The sequence below is a fragment of the Gopherus flavomarginatus genome, chromosome 6, assembly GCF_025201925.1.
Source record: "Gopherus flavomarginatus isolate rGopFla2 chromosome 6, rGopFla2.mat.asm, whole genome shotgun sequence".
NCBI classification, from domain to species: Eukaryota; Metazoa; Chordata; order Testudines; family Testudinidae; genus Gopherus; species Gopherus flavomarginatus.
Window position 1 is genome coordinate 122,919,546 of NC_066622.1, and position 20,662 is coordinate 122,940,207.

Genomic DNA, 20,662 nt, shown 5'->3' on the forward strand with positions numbered 1-20,662 from the left:
AGGGTAATTAACCATTAGAACTATTTCAGGAAATTCTATGGCCTGTGTTATGCAGGAGGTCAGACTAAATGATCACCATGGTCCCCCTCGTCTTATAAACTGTCTTACAAATTGGTTGTAAATACTTGCAAGACATAAAATTCCTTTGGTATTTTATTTTAAAGAGAAGGCATAAATCTCACTCATCCAGCAACATCATAAACTCTTATAGACCATTTTGAGGGTCTCAAAAAATTCATGTTAATAAATTAAGTCTCAGAACACACAAGTGTGGTTAAGTATTATCCACAGTTTATAGGGGAAAAAATTGAAGCTGGAGCTTTGGGTGACTTAACCAAGATGACCTAGTCTGTTGCAGCGAAGAGAACATAGCCAACTCCTGGTGAGTCCCTCGTAAGAACGCTTGTCTTCCCCTTCCTCTTTATTAACACAGTCAACTTAATAGTAATTCCAGATAAACAGCACTATTTGTTATGTCTTTGTACAGTGCATAGCCCAATGGGGTCCTGGCCTACGGCTGGGGGTCCCGTACACAATCGTAAAACAAATAATACCTGTATTTGTATTTATTATTTGTTTCTGATGTTATACTGTGCTGATCTCATCACCTGATAGGGGTTGTCAGGGTTTCCTCCCCACTCTGAACTCTGGGGTACAGATGTGGGGACCTGCATGAAAGACCCCCTAAGATTATATTCCACCAGTTTAGGTTAAAAACTTCCCCAAGGCACAAATTCCTTGCCCTGGGATGGTATCGCTGCCAACACCAAGTGAGTTAGACAAAGATTCAGGAAAAGAACCGTTTGGAGTTCATGTTTCCCCAAAAATATCCCCCAAGCCCCTTCACCTCCCTTTGTAGGGAGGCTTGAGAATAATATACCAACCAAATAGCACAGACCAGACCCTTGGGTTTTTAGGACACTAACAACCCAATCAGATTCTTAAAAAGAGAAGTTTATAATAAAGAAAAAAATAAAAGAAACACCTCTGTAAAATCAGGATGGAAGGTAATTTTACAGGGTAATCAGATTCAAAACACAGAGAATTCCCTTCTAGGCAAAACTTTAAAGTTACCAAAAAACAAACAAACAAACAAACAAAGGAATAAACCTCCCTCTTAGCCTAAGGAAAATTCACAAGCTAAAATACGAGATAATCTAATGCATTTCCTTCCTATTACTTACAATTTGTAATCCTAGATGCTTAGTTCAGGTATGGCTTTAGGAGATATATTTTCGCTGCCCTGGTTCCTCGCTGACCCAGAGAGAACAACAAAGAGAGACAAAACAAAAACCCTCCCCCACAGATTTAAAAGTATCTTCTCCCCTCATTGGTCCTTTTGGTCAGGTGCCAACCAGGTTATTTGAGCTTCTTAACCCTTTACGGGTAAAGGAGGGATTTTATGCTACCCTTAGTTGTATGTTTATGACAGGGGTAGAAATTAGTATTTAACGAGTATTTAGGAGGCTCCCAACTTCCACTGAAATCCCTGGAAGTATTTAGACTCCTGAGGATCTGGGCCCTTGGCACTATTTCTGCCGTCATTACCTCTTTCATTTCTCTCATCACAAGACAATGAAAATCAGTTAAAGTCAGCTTCACCTTTGACATTATTCAGTTTTACTTTCAGGTTTTCTGCCCTGCCATCCTTAGATTATAGGTCTGACAAGGAGAAGCCAGTTTAGAATTAAAATGCATCAGCACATTTCTATTGAGCTATGGTTTTGTAAAAACTTGTTAAGACCACGTTTAAAGAAACGATGTTCCCTGAACTCCGTAATGTGAAGAGAGCAAAATAGAGAGACCTGACAAATCTTTGAGGCATTTAGTTATATAACCTTCACTAGCTTTTTATTTATCTAGAACAGTGAGACTCAGACTGAGACTCATGAGCAACAACTGGCTCTTTGCAGCACATGATATTAAAACACTGTGTGATTTAATTATTAACCAATCTAAGTGATTAAAAAACTCAGATGCTTTTACTATGTTATTAACCAATTACAGTTGATAAAATAATGATGCTTGGGCAGTCATTTTGCTGTGAGAATAATATATACATACACTAAATATTTCCCCTGTTGTATTGTTTAAGTATGAATATATAGTACTATAGTAGAAACAATGAATTCACACTACTGCAGCTTTTTGGGGTAATGTGGTTCACTAATTAGGCTCCTGGACCATGGAGTGTGAGTAAAACACTCACTCTGTATTGCCCTCTTCACCTAAACAAAATGCAGGTAGCTTTACTGTGGCTATTGTACTGTTCGGGGATACTTAGCACTACTGGAATTAAATAAAGTAGAAAAATGTCCATTTATTAAAGACAAAAGAATTTCTCATTCTTCAACTTCAAAAGGCATGCCACTTAGAGAACTTAAAATTGGCTCCCTGATCAATAGAGAGGAGTAAACCTGCTGTCTGACCAAAGAAACCAATTACACAGTGGCTGTGCAGAAGCCACAGGAAGAACTGGGAATGACACACACTAATCAGCTCATTTCCCCTCTACTATTTACCTGCCAATCAAGAGGAGTTAGGGTTGCTAATTCTGAGAACCTATCCTCCGCAAAAGGCCGAGTCGGTTGAGAACTATGGCACAAATGATATCTGTACACAGCAATAATGAGCAAAGCAGAGAAAGAAAAGAAAAGAAAGAGGCAATTAGTTTTAATAGTACCAAAGGTGTAGGAGGAACTGCAACCACAGCAGTTATTAGTGCAATTAGTAAATTAAAGCTTCAAGAGGCAGCATGAGCAAATAGAGTACTGGACTGGGATCCAGGATTGCTGGTTCCATTCTCAGTTCTACTACAGACTTCTTGGCTAGCCTTGGGCACCTCACTGTCCCTTTCTGTGCCCATTTCCTCTCTCACCTATTCTCTGTCTTTTTCATTCAGACTGTAAGTTCTTAAGGGCAGGGGTGTGCTCTCGCTCTCTGGGTTTGTACCGTGCTTAGCATCACGGGGAGGGCGGCAGGGAGAGAGAGAGAGGTTGATTTATTCTACAGCCTTAGCTAACAGCCAGGGACAATTGACTTTTAGTTCATGCATTAAGCTCCAGGTGCCCCAGGTACCACTTACTAACAACCTTACTCTGAATATTTTGATTATTCCATTGTATGGCCAAGATTTCATCAGAGCAGACAAATAATAAATTATAAATTGATGCATAGTATTTTGGCATCTACTGTAAATTCAGATGGGATCTTCCATGATGGGTTTTCCAAAAGGCTGTTGCACCAATACAATTAGACAGGATGCCAGCCATTAACAATATGTTGCACTGATTGAGGGGATCAGAAATATATTCCTAATTCAAGTGAAACCATATCAACAGCTATTGCTGAGGCAGTACAACAGCACATCTCATAGGAAAAAGTTATTCTGAGACTTTCATTGAATTTCAATTTGATTGTGTGCACAATCCTTATTGGTGGCTTCCTAGGGTGAATAATCAAATTTTACTTGCATGAATTGTCATGAAATGCAGATTTACGTCTGATGACTCAAATATTCAATACAAATAAATGTTGAACTGTGCATTCAGTTGGGATATTTGAAATGTATGCTGTGCTGATTAGTTATGTATGTCATCTGGAAACAAAACCAAATACCGCTGCTACAATGTTACTAACCAACGGTGCAAATATCAAAATCTAAATCCTAAATATCTAATTAAGTAAATAAATACTTACATTACAGGAATGCCCAAATCTTCAGACTACAAACTATTTCCAAACTATTTTTACTGGGGATGGGGTAGAGGGGAGGAAGATACCATCAAACGTTAGAAAATTATTTTAATGAATAGATTCCAGAATTTCACAGGCTGCTCACAAACTTTTCACGAACTGGAAAAGATGAAATTAGAGAGCAGCTTTTTTAGTGTGAGTTCTTAGCTCTAACCAATGGTTGCTCTTAATACTAAAAATCCTTGAAGAATTCCAGCCATGCATACCGAGAAAAACTGGCGGAATCTTACTGTCATTAAAAGTGTTTAGCTTGTAAACTTCTTGGTTCAGGGACCTTCTTTACCAACTTCTCTTTAAACCATCATTCACATGCTTAGCACTATAGGCTACTAATTGTTCCATATCTGGTTGTTCTCCCCTATCCCCCCCTGCAACATTGTCATTTCACATAGTCATTTGCCAGTTATTTTGTTCCAGTTGTGTCTTTTCTGGAACTGAAAATAAAGTTGGTTATACCTCCAGTGAACATTTTCAGCAATTTCTCCTTTCAGTTCAAGTTACAGACTTAAGTTCACTGAATTCTTTTTGGTTAGTCTTCTGCATTTTATTCCTTTTTAAAAATATTCTCTCACCTTCCCCGCTTAAATTCTTTATTGCTGAATGCCAACACCATCCATATGGCAGCTGTCTCTGAAATCATCCCTTTATTTCAGTACTGGCTTTCTTACATTGAATGCACTAATTGGCTTTTTACCATCTGACTTTCAACTCTGCCTGATAAGATCTTGCTCCACTAAACCATCTTCTTCACTTTCTCCCCTTTCCCCATTACTTCTGCCTAATATATTCCCTTCTCATTAGCTTTTTTCCCCTTTTTGGTTTACCCTAGGCTGCCCATATAGATGGGAAGACTATTTTAAAGTAACATTTCACCCAACTTTACTTGCTATCTGGGGAAGCACCTTTCAAGACTAGCTGCCAGATCCTCAATTGCTTTAAATTTGCTCTTAACACTAAATGAGCTAAGCAGATTTACACCACATGAGGATTTGGCCCATGAATGCAGTTTCAGTTAGCTCTGTGCTTGCTGTACACTTCCCGCATTTATTTAGCATCTATCCTATTCACAGCCATTAACGTCCACTCAGGCTATTTTTTTTAAAGCATGAGCACATAAGTAATAATCTGTCTAAGAGCAACTGTAGGAATTTTTCAGCTGCTGAAAAAAAGCATCAGAGGTTTCATAAACAGTCCCTTTCAATGATAAAACACACTTGCAAAGGAAATAAGTGCCACTTTCAAATTAGTCACGTCACACCTTGCATGTTTGAGACTTACGTATGGGGGTAAAGATAACCCTTTTCTGATTATTTGTGAGCAATGATTCGTTAGTGATTTAGCCCTACTCCCATCTCCCAGTTTACTGAAGTAAGATCTGCATTTCATAGTGAGCATTTCAGACTATATAGTCTGTTGATAGAAAGTAACATCATATGGATCTCACTCTATTTTTAAAGTACATATCCATTTCCCTGGGTGCTTTCACAATAATTTAAAATGCAGAATATTAAAAAAAAATCAAAGTTAATAATATAAGGAAACATCCACACTTAATAACTGTGGCATATTGGCTAGATCCTGCAACATCTGGAACAAATCTTATGGAATTAACTTTACTGAATTAAGTTAAATCTTATTGGATTACATTGTATTAAAGATGCAGTTGTGTATGTGTTATTGTGACATTGTATGCATCCTCTCTAGGAGAGGAATGCTAATGTACTTCAGTCCTTATCAGCCATTGAAAGCCATCCCCCTGGAGAAGTACACAGGTACTAGTTCAAAATGGGTTCTCCAGAGACCAACAGACAAAGAAAGGGTTTTTGGATAAAACAGCCTGGTTTTAAATTGGCTCAATGTTTTCTTCCTGTTCCAGCAAACAGACAGGACCTCTGGTCCACAGAGGGCCCAATCCCTAGGGTAGGGTCAGAAGAACTGGACCTGCTGAGGCCCCATAAGACTGGATGCTTTATGTGAGCTGAAGTTGTGATGAACTTGTGACCACAAAGGAACCTTTGGGTTTCAAGGACTGCTCCTGCTGAGCTGTTAGATTTGGGGTGATCTCTGGTAAGGTTAAGTACCATGTGTGTAGGTTATTTTATTTTTAATATGTTTTCTCTGTAGTGTTTTTACCTTAATAAACTAGGCTTGCACAGAAAGAACTGTGTGCTAACTTACAACTGTTGACAATCACTTTCTCAGTCTCTGAAGAGAAAGCAAGTAGGTATGCTTGGGCAACCTCTCTCTGCTGGGAAGAACACAGTGAAGGCAGAGAACTGTGCAGTTTGGAAATCTCAGTCAGAAGGGAGTGAGACATGGGTCTCCACCCAAGAAAGGCAACATCTGGGGAGCTGGAAGCCTGAAAGTGGGTGCCCTGGCTGGACCACAGAGAGGGGAAACAGGTGCAGATGCCCTGAATTCTGATAATAGTATTAATCCTAAAATCCAGATCTCTTACTATCCACTTACCTTTAACTCAACTCCTTCCTCAAATGCCTCAATAAAAATACAGGCAGACTCGATGGTTAACAAATCTGGGTTTCATCCCACTCTCCAAAGCATCCTTCCTTTCAATCCCCTTGGGGGAAATAAAACAAACCACCACACACATTGCTATTTACCATTACCCTTTATTAAAGGCTTAAACTGGGTTTCGGTCCAGACTACTGTTGCTACTCAACTAAATCTGAATTAATTTTCCCCAGCTAGGATTGTAATACAGTTAAATCTGCATATAATACATCAACTGCATTCATCCCAACCACTAGTTTTGCAAATCAATCAGAAAAAGCAATGCAGTTTTCCTCGTTATTGATTTTTGAAAATCAGGATCACATGCGTTTCCCCTCAGTCTTCTGGTTTCTTCTCCAGTTTTCAGAGACTTTTCCTAAGAATATTTGTCAGCAGTTCAATAAATGTATTAGCCAACACCCTTAACAATATGCTCTTTTTCTTTGTAGCTATTTTAAAAAGATCTTCTAATTTTTCAGATTTCTATTGTTTTTCTGATCAAGCACAGGCCAAAGTGAGGGTGGCTGAACCTATGAACTGTGTGTTTGGGTGGGTTTTGTAGATCCAGGAGACTTACGGTTTGTGATTTTGTAGTGGAGATGTCACATGTGGTTTGACATAATGAAATTGGTGGTAGATAGCCAACCCATTGCTGCAAAGATAAAGTTGTCTGTGGAACCTTACCTATGCATTTCCTGGCATTCAAATGTTTATTTTAAAAGTAACTACAATATTCTTAGATACACACTTGGTTACTATGGTAATCAGCGACAATAAAAAACCCTACAGTAGAGTCTATTTTTCTTCCTTAAATTGATAAGACTTTACAAGCTTAAAATTTGCAAGGGAACTCCCATAAAATTAATTATTTCTATTTTTTCCCCCAACACTATTTTTTAATAATAATAAAAATTTGGTTACTTTTGAAATAGTACTCACTCAGAAGCCAGCACCATCCTAATCTGGATGAAGAAAAAAAACCCCATTAATGATTAGGCTTAGACACAAGTATATACTGTAGGAATGTGCTGGTGCAGAACAAAGACAGGATATGCCCGTAGCGTTTTAGTAAACTTTTATAACAAGTCATATCTCTATTTTTTTAAATTTATCTTACACTTGCCTTATTCTATTATTCCAGCTCAATATTCAAAATTCTAACTTGGCAGCACAGCCAATGAGGAACGTATGACATTGAGTGAGTGTGTGTGTGTGTGTGTCTGTGTGTCTCTGTCACTTTAGGTTTTTAAAAAGAAAGCTAGTTGCAACCTTTACTATTACGTTGCTACCTCTCCATGGCTTCATGGTAGTATAAGTCATTGAAAGCATATTATACCAGTTCATCGGGGTAGTGATTTCCTATTCACTTCTAGGTGCAATAGAAGGTGTTGACTTGTAATCTCTTAGGTAGCCAGGAAGGCTAAGTAAACCACTATCTCCTGTGTGCTGCCAGGATTATTGAAGGCACATGAAATGCTTAAGGTATCAAACCTCCCTTTTAAAAAATTCGAGGCGGTGGTGACCAGACATTCATTGTGGAATGAATTCAATTCCTCCAGCAGTTTGACAGCATTAAAAAAAAAACAGCTATAAGAGTGTTGCCTAAGGACTCAAGAGACCTTGGTTCCTTCCTAGCTCTGCCAATGGCCTGCTGGGTGATCTTGGGAAAGTCACATCACCACTGTGCCTCAGTTTCCCCATCTATTACAACAGGGATACTGACACTGACCTCCTTTGTAAAGCACTTTGAAATCTTCCAATGAAAAGCACATTATAAGTGCTAGATATTAAGTTTTGTACTTTCATTCATGACTTTGTTAATGGACAAATTTAAAATAAAAGAATCTAGGGACTTACGGGCCAGATTTTCAAATAAATTACGTATGCAAATTTGTCACACTTGCATGGACAAGTTACCATGACTGAGCATGCCAGTGTGAATACTGCTTGATTTGCATGCAAAATTAAATGCCTAACTCGTTGGAAAATCTGGACTAAGAACTCTAACAAAGTTTATCACAGCAAGGCACCTGCTGTAGTGTTTTGGCCAAGATGTTAGCACTGTAAATCCCTGTGATTTAGAACCTACAGCTATACAGATTGGCCTGTTTAATCCATTAGATTGATATTTATATTAAAAAAAGACTCAAAAAGGGTCAGGTGATAGGAGGGATTGAAGAAATCCACCATATGCTGTTTGTAACAGCAGAGAAACATAGTCAAGGTCACTGATAATGGATAAGTAAACAAGAATATCATCCCTCAAATGCTGAATATTTGTGCATTGTGAGGAGGAGGTTAATCAGAAAGTGTTTCTGTAGATAAAGAAGGCCCAAAATAAATAGAAGATGGATCATAGTATATTTACATTATTTAGACATGTAATGCAATAATAATGGACAGAGTTTTTAAAGAAGGAAACTACTTGAGAGTGGCAGAGAGCTGGATTTCTTAATCTGTTGATCAATGCACAAGATCAGAAGATGTTTTAAATTTAAGCTCAAGAAAGAACAGGAAGAAATAAGTGTAAATTTTCAGTACTATATGAGACTCAGTAGTAATTCTCTGTTAGAGTTTAGCTACATGGACACTAATCCAAGTTACAGTGTTAGCTCCTTCCACTACTTGCCCTGGCAGTGGATTCTATATGCTGTGAACAGGTGGGACTGAGTGAATAGAGTATCGCACAAATGGAACCTTTCTGCAGGTGCATTTAAAATAGTAGCCAATGGTGAATACAAGACAGCAGAGTAAAGGAACGTTACGTAGGACGTATGAAAAGAAATTGATTGGAATTGACTATTTTTAAAAAACAAATCTATTAAAAAGTGGTGTTAAAGAAATACATCTGAATACAGAGCAGAGCTTTTTCAGCAAAGATAGCAAAAACAACAGAGAAGCAGCATGCATTACCTGGAAACTTGAAAAAAAAATTGAGAATGGAGTCTTAGCATTCCTTGTATCCTTTTCCTTGGGATTTTCAGAGTAAAAATTGGGGATTTTAAAAAATATGTGCTGCAAAACGAGTGATTTTTGCGTTTTTGCTCCATTTTTCAACATCTTTGGAAACTGGAAATTATACAATTATATCATCACTTCAACATTAGGGCTCATATCCTCTATACTTACATTCAAATTATTAAAGCTAATTTTTCCTCCCTTCTCTTTTTGCAAAAATCCATGTCACCTTCTGTATTTTTAAATAAGTGCCTCGATGATCTTTAGTCCACCCTCTATTTTCAATGTCCCCTTGCCAACACACCCAGCAGTCAGGACCAATTTTAAGAAAATAAAACATGGACACACAGTAAGGAAAAAAAAACAATAAAGGAAACTTTACGGGTCCTGCTTCCATATGAAAAGATATGTTAGTATCATCAGAAAAGCCTCAAAAGTCAATAAGTCACCAAAACCAGACCACCTACATCCAAGTCTCTTAGCAGCATTAAGGTTATTTCTAAGGAAAATTGCAACAGGCAAGTTCATACAGGTCAGATGATATAGCTGAAAACTATACAGAGACCAACAGGCTTCATATGACCCCAGAGGAGTGTCAAGAAATTAAAGCCCAATTAGTTATAAAGCCTTTTTCTCCAATTTTCTGTTTGACATCAAATGCTGTAATAAGTCCAGAGGCAGGGCAAGAAAAAAAAACCCATAATTTAGAAGGGCTGACATCATACCTTACTTAGTAAAATTCAGACACAGTACAGCCGTAGGAAAGGGCCTTAATGAACTAAACACTAGGAAACTAAATGCAGAGAAACAGACAAAGTAAAAATAAGCAATTAATTTAAAAGGCTTAGGGATTACTATCAAGTATTCTAATATTAAAGTTTCAATATTACATGCTTTTGTGCCCTTTCTTGGAGCTAAATTATTTCTAAATTTAATACTTTGGTGATGGCCAGCTTAGAAGTGTGTGTGATTTCTGTATCCTTGTCAGAAGCAAATGGTACTTTCATCAGAGGACAATGGATACAGAATTAGGGAAACATTACTGAACTAGGTTATTAGGTTAAATAATACTTTTAGATTACAATGACAACCTTTGAATTATTAGATGGGTAGTTCAGTTCAAAGCTCATAATGGGATTTGAAGAAGTGAGAGAATAGGAATCTAGTTCAGACTGACAAAACAAGTGATGTAATATGCTGAACTGGAGAATATTAGGAAGGGATTATGGAGGTGGCAGATGTGTGCGTGAGCCGACTATGTAGATATAAAAAAGCAGTGAGGTGGTATAGTAGCCGTGCACTAGGCTGCACGAAAGGAAAGAAAATCAATATTACAAGGTGAAGATGAATTTTATTCCATTGGGTAAAATATTTTGGAACAATAGTAGTGGAAAAGCAAATGGATTTTTATTTAAAGAAAAGTACATGGAGCCCAATCCCTATCTCCATTTAAGTCCATGGAGTTTTGCCCTAGATGTAAATGGGAGCAGGACGAAGCCCATAATATAGAGTGCGCCAAATATATTGTCTTGAGGATAACACTTTTATAATAAACTTTTTAAGTGGTTATATGTTTATTATTATTCTGAAGGAGATTTTCTACTTCAACAACAACAACTAGAGGTCCCAGTCAGGAACAAGGCCCCCACTGTGGTAGGCACCATACACAGTCCCCACAAAAATGCCCCAGAAAGCTTACAGCCTATGTAGCTAATAATCCAGAGTTCTAAAGGAAAAACAAATATTACAGGAGTCAGTTATAAGGTAATATAACGCACTCTCTTGCCAGTGCCCTTTGCTCCCCATAGTGCATTTTCTAGTGCTCTGTTTCTGCCTAGATTTAAATGGTTGTTCTTCTCTGACATTATGGGGTTCCATGTTTATTGTGTCTCTGACTTGCAGATCTTTGTCCTTGGTTTACTAGAAAGGATATTTTTGCCTCTAGAGAGTAACTTTGAAAATTGGATTGGAAAAATCAAGCTGGGTTTTCTCTCTTCTTCTACATGATTAAAGTTTCTGCTGGCCAAATTATATCCCACTCCCTCCAAAGGTCTGTACTGTTGTGCATCACCAACAGAAATGTTTACTAAGTTACAAGTTACAACATGGAACAGAATCCAGCTTGCTATTTCAGCAGAGCCAACAGGATTTAAAAAGCAGAAACTTCTGTCACTGCAGTAAGCAGAAATGACTGAATACATACAGAAGAAAGCATACATACAAGATGATTAATGTGCAACTTTTAAAACAGTCACTTTTCAGAATATAATTCACATTTTAGGTGGTTCAAATGGTGGCGATTCCACATAAGTCTAAGATCCCAGTCAGAATTTTTTACCCTGAAATAACTGCTTATCTCAGACTATCAAGACAAAAGTCTTACATTGCTTGGAATTAAAAATAGTTAATGGATTTAAAATATCCAAGTTCAAAAAATAACATATCTATTTTAAGTGACTAACTGCTTAATCTGTTTTCAATGGTAATTTCCTTTCACAGTAATGAACAAATAATATACAAGCAAAAAGCAAGCTGAATTCCCAAAAGCATATTCCCTTAGATTCAGAGTGATAAGTCATATCAAACACTCTCTGGACATTTTTTCATTAAATTTATTTAGTTTGCCTTTATGTACTCACTTCAACACAAAGTACACATTCATCATTGTTGTAGATTCTTGAAAACCGATACATCTTTCATTCTTTGGTATTTTATCCAGCACTGTAGGCTACGTGATCTGAATACCAATTATAGGGGTCTGAAATCTGTTGGGAAACTTATCTTTAATGCAGGATTTACTGAAGGGCTTGGGCTTTTCCACTCATTGTGCCATCAGCCAAGAGACTGGTCCATCTGACATATCTTCACAAAATTTATTCTACCTTAACAAAAAAAAATTGAATGGAAACTACTGTACTAAGTGTAATCTTGAATATTCAGAATGGGAGAAGTGACACCAAAAGCATACAAGATCCTTCTCATTAAGTGAGAGAAGGAAACATTCACTGTTGAGATAAGTACAAAAGCTTGCAGTAAAGATTCATTGGTATTGCAGTATCTTTTAATTATACTAACCAAAAATATACACACAAAAATGTGCATTTTACATATACTCAAAAAAGTCACTGTGTTCCATAAGAACTTAGTATGTAAACATTAGCAAAATGTCCTTACTGCAGTAACAGAAGCAAATGTCAGCACTATAGGTTAAGTAATTGCATTAAAGATGTTGCCAGAAGAAAGATACAGAAGCCCAGTGTTCAGAGACACTAATCCAGAAGACCCTCACCCCATACAACTCCACTGATTTCACTAGATGAAAATAGAATACGGATCACAGATCTTGGCATTGGCTGTTACATTTAGCTCCAACAAGCTTGAAAGAGGCTCTACATTCACATGCCTGAGTGAGAGAACTTAATTTTCCGAGGTCAATGTCATGATTTTAGTTCTCAGGTAGAGCAGACACCAGGCCGCATGAACAGTTAATTACCAAAATGAAATGTTGTTTGACTCATCCCTCTTTGTTCGCTACATCAGTTACATTCCAAGAGACGTGAATGCTGAACTAGCTGTAACAAATCTCTATGTTTTCTACAACAAAAGATCATTTTATCTCCAATGCAAAGAAGTCAGAGAGTTAAAAAGCTTTTATAAAATCTCAGCATTGAACCCACAGTAGTAAGAAAGTCATTCTGGCTGCTGGTTTTAGCAAATACAAAAGGCTTGATGTAAAGCAGCTTATAACTAAAATTCACATTTTGTTTTTAAAAGTGGAAACGCATTTTTAGAAAAAAGCAAATTATTGCTGTGTCTCAACAAGTCCTTTCTTTAATAAAGAACATACTGCCTTCATAGAAAATACATGTTTGACACCTACAGACAAGGTAGCTCAAGAAGAAAAATAATAATTTGCATGCCATGAATATTTCTTCATTGGTCAAAGTTTGGCAACAGTACAACTAAATGGTGTCATTCCAATTATGCTTCCCAAACTGTGGTGCTGATAATTTTAAAACCGTGAAACAATCTTGAGTGAAACAAGAAGGCATTATTTAAATCAAAGAGCTCTGGACTGAAGAAAAAAATGCCGTTGTAATTCAGATTCTTGTCATGTGTGACTAGAGAAATACTGGAGGTTCCTTAAAATGTGTTGTCAGCAAGCCTGTTGGAACATTAGGTATGCTGTGCAGAGAAAAACAAAAACAAAAACAGGAAAGGTGAAACTGAACTTCCTTGTCTTGCAGTAGTACTACTATGTTAAAACTAAACACTAATGTTCATTTTCAAAGAGAAAAAGATTAACCCCCCCCACTCACCTCTCATTATTTTATAAAAATGTAATATCCTAAGGTCTATTTCCCCATCCACATCCCTCCCCCCCCAAAGAACACCACCACCACCACGAATAGGATTCATTCTGATGACGGGAGTTATGATTGTAAATTGGGGTGATGCGAGTACTGCAACGTTGCACTAATGGGAGATTTATGTTGATCCCCCACAATGATGATTGAATTTATTCCTAAATATCAACAAAATTGAGCCCTTGATACTGGATCTTGATTTCTGATCATGGGATCACTGTACAGTTGGACTAGCTACTGTGCCCATATGTGTAAGCATACCCTTTAACTCATTTTATAGGATGTGCGGGGGAGCTGAATACAAAGTTATATTAGCTTAAGTATTGTGCACTTTGAAGGACCCATTCTAAAGTATTAAAAATATAAGTAGGGCATAAAGTTGCCTGCAAGAACTCTCTGATTACAAATATTTAGAGGGCACAAAAATGACAAGCAAGTGCAAATAAACACCAAGCATACAAAGTAACATATTATGTAAAAATGATTAAATCTTAATGTAACATACATTTCTATTCAACTAGGCCATACCGGCTATATTTCTGTTATTCTAAGTATGCAAACATCCTACAAAAAATCCTGTGAATTTTACAATATTGTTTACCAAAGAGTAACTTCAAGACGACAAAGCAGAATACTCATGTTAGATGAGAGGGCTGGAAGATATTTTCCCATGGTATAGATACCTTTGGTCACAGCTGACTGCCAGATCTTGGAAGCTACTCACTGATTATTATGGCAACCAATCCCAAGGATAGCTAATATTTTTATTTATTTATTTATTTAATCACCAGCCCAGATGAAAAACAAACAAACAAAAACAAAAAAAGCTCCACCACTGGCCCAGCCTTGTCAAATAACATCACACAACTACACACACACACACACACACACACACCTCCTTGGACACTTCATACCAATTGCTCTCTTTCTACTCTCACACTTCACCATCAGCTTCTGTATTGCACTGATCATTCCGTAATTCACTTAATAATTACCTCCTACCTCAATTACCAACCTCCTAAATTTAATTCACCCCCATTCATCCCTCTACCCACTGAGCATCATTTCGCTTAATTTACCACTCTTTGCTCTCTCCATCTCTAGCAGTATCTTCTCTAATTTTACCACACCACAATTCAGTTTCCCAAATCTACTGTCATTCAGCAGAGACTTTTCAAAACTATACTGGCCATCTCAGCCCCTCAGGCTTCTCAAAGCTGCCTCAGCACGTTTCCCTAACATAGCAGCTACAGCACCAGTTGCACTCATCAGTACCTGTTTTAAAGAGGGTTGTTTTTTGTTTGGTTTTTTTTTTTTGTTTTGTTTTTGCAACTATGGGAAGAATAACTGCCTAGATTCTGTAGAATATGACTGGTCATGCTGGCCTGGGAAAAATGCTTACTTTACCTAGAGGAGCAGGATTTCGCAAAGACTTTTTAGATAGTACAAGTATTTCTTGTCTCTGAAACAAAAATAACAAATGTACCAAAGGGCCTGGATTGTTTTGCCATCCAGGACGTTACTATTTGAAATGTGGTTTCATATGTTTGCTGGCTAGCCAAGCAAGGGATGGGAGAGCTCTGAGCAACTCCTGAAGCTGCTGCAACTGTACAGACACTCTTGACTTGCTCATTAGCAAACAGCAATAGACTGTGATATATTCTACATCCGTGCTCTTTCCCATGAGTGATACTGTGCGTGCATCTTAATGAAAGAGTGTTCCAGCCTGCACACCAGAAACTAGGAATGAGTTTGTTGTAGAATGATTTGCCACGAAACAAACAAAAAATTATGTAGGGTTTAAAAACAGCCATTCTGTAGTGAGAACAGGTGAGTAAGGATTTTAACCTATAAGGATATACTGTAAGACACAAAAGCCAAGAGTGCAACATTACAACTATGATGATGTGAGATGCTGCAGATGGCATTTAACAATTGATATAAGCACTTGTGTTGCTAGGCAATAGCTTCAAGTGTGTTTTTCCTTTTTACTTTGATACACTTAAAGTGCAGTTAATCAGCTATGACATACTTCAATGGAGCAGGACTGACACTAGGCTGGTACACTAGCCAGTTTAACTGATTGCCAATGGGGGTATTTAGTACACTAGCAGCAGGAACATTCTGTAACAAAAATCTATTAAGATTGTCTAGTAGCAGTACAGGCATCTGGGATATACTCTCCCACAGACTGAGTATTTTGACTCCCATCTGTGCTTTTAATAAGGAAGGATACTGTCCTCTCTTGATTTTCATGCACTTCTGAGAATGAGGAAAACATCAATAACTGCTGTCTAAAGGGGATACCTTTCCAGAACATTCACACAGAATGTCAGCAAGTTTTCTGGGAGCAAAGATGATTTCTCTCTCTCTATTTTAATACCTCCATGTCCATAATAGTCAGTGCCTGACAATGGTAGCATGTACTGCTACAGCTGCGTCGCCGTAAGGTCTCCTGTGTAGCCGCTCTATGCTGACGGGAGAATGTTCTCCTGTTGGCATAATTATACTATCTCCAACGACCAGCAGTAGCTATATTGGCAGGAGAGCATCACCTACCAACATCGCACTGTCCACACTGGTGCTTTTGTCAGCGAAACGTATGTCAGTAAGGGGAGTGGTTTTTTTCACAACGTTGACCAAAAAAAGCTTTTCCAACAAAAGTGCCAGTGTAGACAGTCAGAGTCACTGCCAAAGAGAAAAACTATTTGTTTCATTAATTTCTACAGCTCTGTTACGTCTTGGTTGCTTTGATTTTAACAATTAACACAAAACCCAGGAAAAACAACAGGATAGTAACCAAAATGATATTTCCATTATCACCTTGAATTCAGACTCTGGCTCCTAGTGCTCAGTGGCAGAAACTCTCAGAATGAGGACCCTCATTTGGGATACTTACTACTTTAAAACTGCCATGTACTGAAGATATTTTTATTCTGAGATGCAGTTTATTATTTTGGTTCCTTTTAAAATGAGCTAGTGTCTTTTGGGGCAATTATTTATGCTGCAATTCTCAAGCTGTATTGCTTGTATGTCTACATTATGTATTTGCCTGGGCAGAACACTTTAGAACATAAGTAATTCTACTCTTCCTATCCTCTCCGTACTACACACATGCACAACTTTCATCAGTTGGTGGAGGATCATTATAGCCAGAACCACAATTCACACACTGCAACAACATTACACACTTTGTAACCGCTTTCTTTACACTGTAAGCTTTGATGGGAAAAGAAAAAGAAAATGGTCTCCAAAATCATGTTCACCAAATTATACTAGGATTTAAGTGCATGCAGTTTATATGAGGGCAAAACTTACAAATTCAGATATCTACACATCAGTGTTGCGGCTGTTCCGGACTGATATTCATAGTCCTATAGATTTCTTTGAGAAGTAGCAAAGCTGTGTCTTCAGATTCCCTATGAATAAAAAGGGTCTGTTAGTTGTTTTTTATAAGCAACATTCTGTTGCTTGAGGCAAGTCCTAGGAGTTGTTCAGATACTGCACAAGCCCCTCTCATATCTTTTCAAACATGCCAGAAGGCAACTGAGTGAGAGAGAGGTGTAATTATGAGTGATTATGATCTATATTAAAGGATGTTGCCCTCTAAAAAATGCTGTCTATACATTGCCAATACACAGTTAAAAATGCAACAGAAATGATGTGATTGCTCAAATATTTACAAAGAGATCCAGCATACAGGTAATCACCACATTATACCATGATAAAATAAGCAGCAAACTTTCAGGCAAATGGATCAATGCCAGCGTTTCCTCCTCCTGAAGGTTTGGCTCATTTCACTGATGTCTTCCTGAGAAAACATTTTAATATGAATTTTTGGGTATTACCCACTATATGCTGCACTGATTAGGTACTTTAATATGGTTTAGTCTATTAGAGTAGCACATCTTTAGATAGAAAAAGTAACTACAGACTGCCACCTTGTGGAGAACATAAACTACACATAAATATTAAAAACATAAAGATAAAAAAAATCCAGACAATGAGGGCTTGTGCAGAAGAACTCACCACAGGACTTTATTATTGATTAGATTAGGGAAACTGAACCACCAGAGCAAACTGTTGATACAACACCTCCTATGCAATCAACTATCAATTCACCACCATGTAAACATTATCAACATTAAAAAGCCCCATGAGATATTACTTCAAGTCCTCTGGTTTAGCCACTGGACAACATTGCCTATTTCTAGACAATTTCCATTATTTCTACAGAGGTTTTACTTTCCAATAGTCAGAAGACATTTCAGTGTAGGGTGACCAGATGTCCTGATTTTATAGGGACAGTCCCGATTTTGGGTCTTTTTCTTATATAGGCTCTTTTTATCCCCCACGCCCATTCTAATTTTTCATTTGCTGTCTGGTCGCCCTATTTCAGTGGCACCTGATAACTAGTGCAGTAAGCTACCTGTGCTTCTATTATTATAAAAATTATAGTAAAACCAAACAGTACTAGTTTCACTCAGCAAAAAAAAGGCCAATGTTTTGAAGGAACAATTTTAGTTTACTTTTGTTTTTCCAAATACCAACTGGTCTTTGCAACAAGAGAAAAAAAATACAGTTAACTAATCATTTGGCAGTTTGAGGATCAGTTGTTGTTCATGTTGTACACAAGTCATGTTAGCTATCACATGCCATTTACATACATGTCAATTTCATCCCACACCCCATGTCTATTCAAACGTACTGTTTGTACTGTGGTAATAAAATGCACAAAACTAAGATACACAAAAGTGAGAAATTAAGTATGCATAAGTGGGAACATAGATTGGCACCTTTTTCCTTTCAACGGGTTATTGCTTCTCATGCAAGTCACTCTATATCCTGTACTATCTGAAATGCATGAAATTAGTTTTTGGGTTTGTTTTTTTTTAATTATTTTTTTACATTCAAAATCCAGATAACGTAACGGTGTTTTGCATGACCAATTACATGATGGGGGAATTGAAATTTCCCTTTTTATATCCTAAAACCAGCTTTGAAACCATTGTGTACGTCAGCAGTAAAAATCATAACAAATATCAAAGCTTTGAAGGAAGATTCGTTTGTGGCAATTCTTTTTCTTTATGTTAAAATTTGATGACTGAGCATTAATATCCTGCAATTTTTCATTCTCACACAATAAAGTTTTGCTACTTATAGTGCTCTTTCATCATCTCCTCAGGAATGGTTTCATATGAAAAGCTGTAGCTGTCAAAACAAACATGGTGTCCTTGCCTACCCTTGAAAATAATCTTTGCTACATTTATCTTTTTTGTGCACCAAGTTCAGAATAGGGAGAAAGTCAAGGCAAAGCATCATATGAGAGATAAGAATGTACATTTGCTTCTTCACAGAAAAATAGCAGTTATTTCAGAAAAAAATGATAATGCTACCAAGATAGGTGCATACACTTCTGAGAGTGACATTCCAAGATAACCCCAAAGAAAAAGATTGGTTTCTAAAGAACTGGCTGATTTCAGAATACCAGGGATCTCACACACATTCTAAAATATCAGCTGAAACTCTAGATGTAGTCAGTGCAAAACATGTCACCTGAAAAATAAGTCATACTAGAAATAGTACTATTCATCCAGGTACAACATGATGTCCAGAAAGAGAAGTGTTGGCCATTTAAATAGCAATGAAAATCATTCTCGGCTAGTGCAGGAGCAGAGGTTAGTGGAGGCTCATGGTGGCAGATGATTAAGGATGCTGTTATAAAAGGCTGAAGCTAAATTCATGCCACGAGATTCAATTGAAGTAGTAATGTCTTCAGAGAGACTAGCCAGATGACCTAGCAGCTGGATAACCTAAGTAGAACGTCTCTGAGTGATGTGTACAGAACTTCATGTGGCTGAACAAAGCCAAAGGTTAGAAGAGTCTGAGGCTTGAAACAGAGGCTGATGTACCTCTGCTAAGGTGCTGATTAATAGGACCTGGAAGTTGTGGGTCAGCCAAGAAGTAGCATTTAGACATGGCTCTCTTGGACACAGCCTGATCTAACACCAGTGCCAAAAGAAACAAGCAGCTGACATGAACGGTGGTTTAGCCAGCTTTAGGTAAAATCCAAAGGACCTTTTAATATTGAGTTTGATACAAAAGATCTTGCTAGTCACAAGAAGAGAGAGTGGCAGATGGTTTGATTAAATGTGGAATACTATGAGTGACCAACTTATACTTCCAAGAGAGTGTAAGGGGTGGAAGTTATTCTGAGTCTCACTCAGAGAGAGTCAGTGCTCCTCAGGAATACAATTTCTCAGTGCTAGTTGCCCACACACGATAAACTCTGTCTCCCTCACATAACAAGCAAAGAACATGTTCACTGTAATGGTTTTCTTTTCCACAAGGCTGCAAAATTTGGAGAATTAGAGGAATATTTCTTCCAAAAAGACAAGCTGATCTACATTACATAGCTGCTACTCGCTGGCTATCTTAGGTACTAAAATGACCCCAATGTAAGAGGGCAAATATAGTGCCAATCTATAAAAAGGGGAATAACAATACCCCAGGGAATTACAGACTACTCAGTTTAACTTCAGAACCTGGAGAGATAATGGAGCAAATAATCAAGCAATCAATTTGCAAGCACCTAGAAGACAATACAGTAGAAGCTCAGAATTATGAACATCTCAGGAATGGAGGTTGTTCATAATTCTGAAATGTTTGCAACTCTGAACAACGTGTTATGATTATTCTTTCAATAGTTTACAACCGAACACTGACTTAATACAGTTTTGTATGTATTTGTATGTATAATACAGCTTTGTATGCTGCTTTCCGCTTTTTTTTTTTAAGTTGTTTACTTTTAACAAAGTACTGTACTCTTTATATTTTGGTCTCTGCTGCTGCCTGATTGCATACTTCCGGTTCCAAATGAGGTGTGTGGTTGACTGGTCAATTCATAACTCTGGTGTTCATAACTCTGAGGTTCTACTGTAAAGTGACAAGTAAGAGTCAACACTGATGTGCAAAGAACAAATCACGTGAAAGCAACCTAACAGCTTTCTTTGAAAGGATAACAAGCTTGTGGATGGGATAAAGTGGTAGATGTGATATATCTTGACTTA

General features: G+C 37.5%; 1 protein-coding gene across 3 annotated transcripts in view; it reads right to left on the bottom strand.

Moving 5' to 3' along the window:
* Positions 1–9,040: 9,040 nt before the first annotated feature.
* SEC23IP (SEC23 interacting protein) overlaps positions 9,041–20,662 on the bottom strand; it is a 50,257-nt gene continuing 38,635 nt past the window's right edge. For 2 of the 3 annotated variants that reach the window (XM_050958938.1, XM_050958939.1), the window contains 2 exons: positions 16,911–17,011; positions 9,041–13,410 (listed from right to left, as the gene is read on the bottom strand). In XM_050958938.1, the coding sequence (XP_050814895.1) occupies positions 16,930–17,011 (82 nt within the window). In that variant the 3' untranslated portion in view covers positions 9,041–13,410; positions 16,911–16,929. Of the gene's footprint in view, positions 13,411–16,910; positions 17,012–20,456; positions 20,529–20,662 lie in introns of those variants that run through there. The other variant, XR_007775112.1, reaches the window with a different exon arrangement.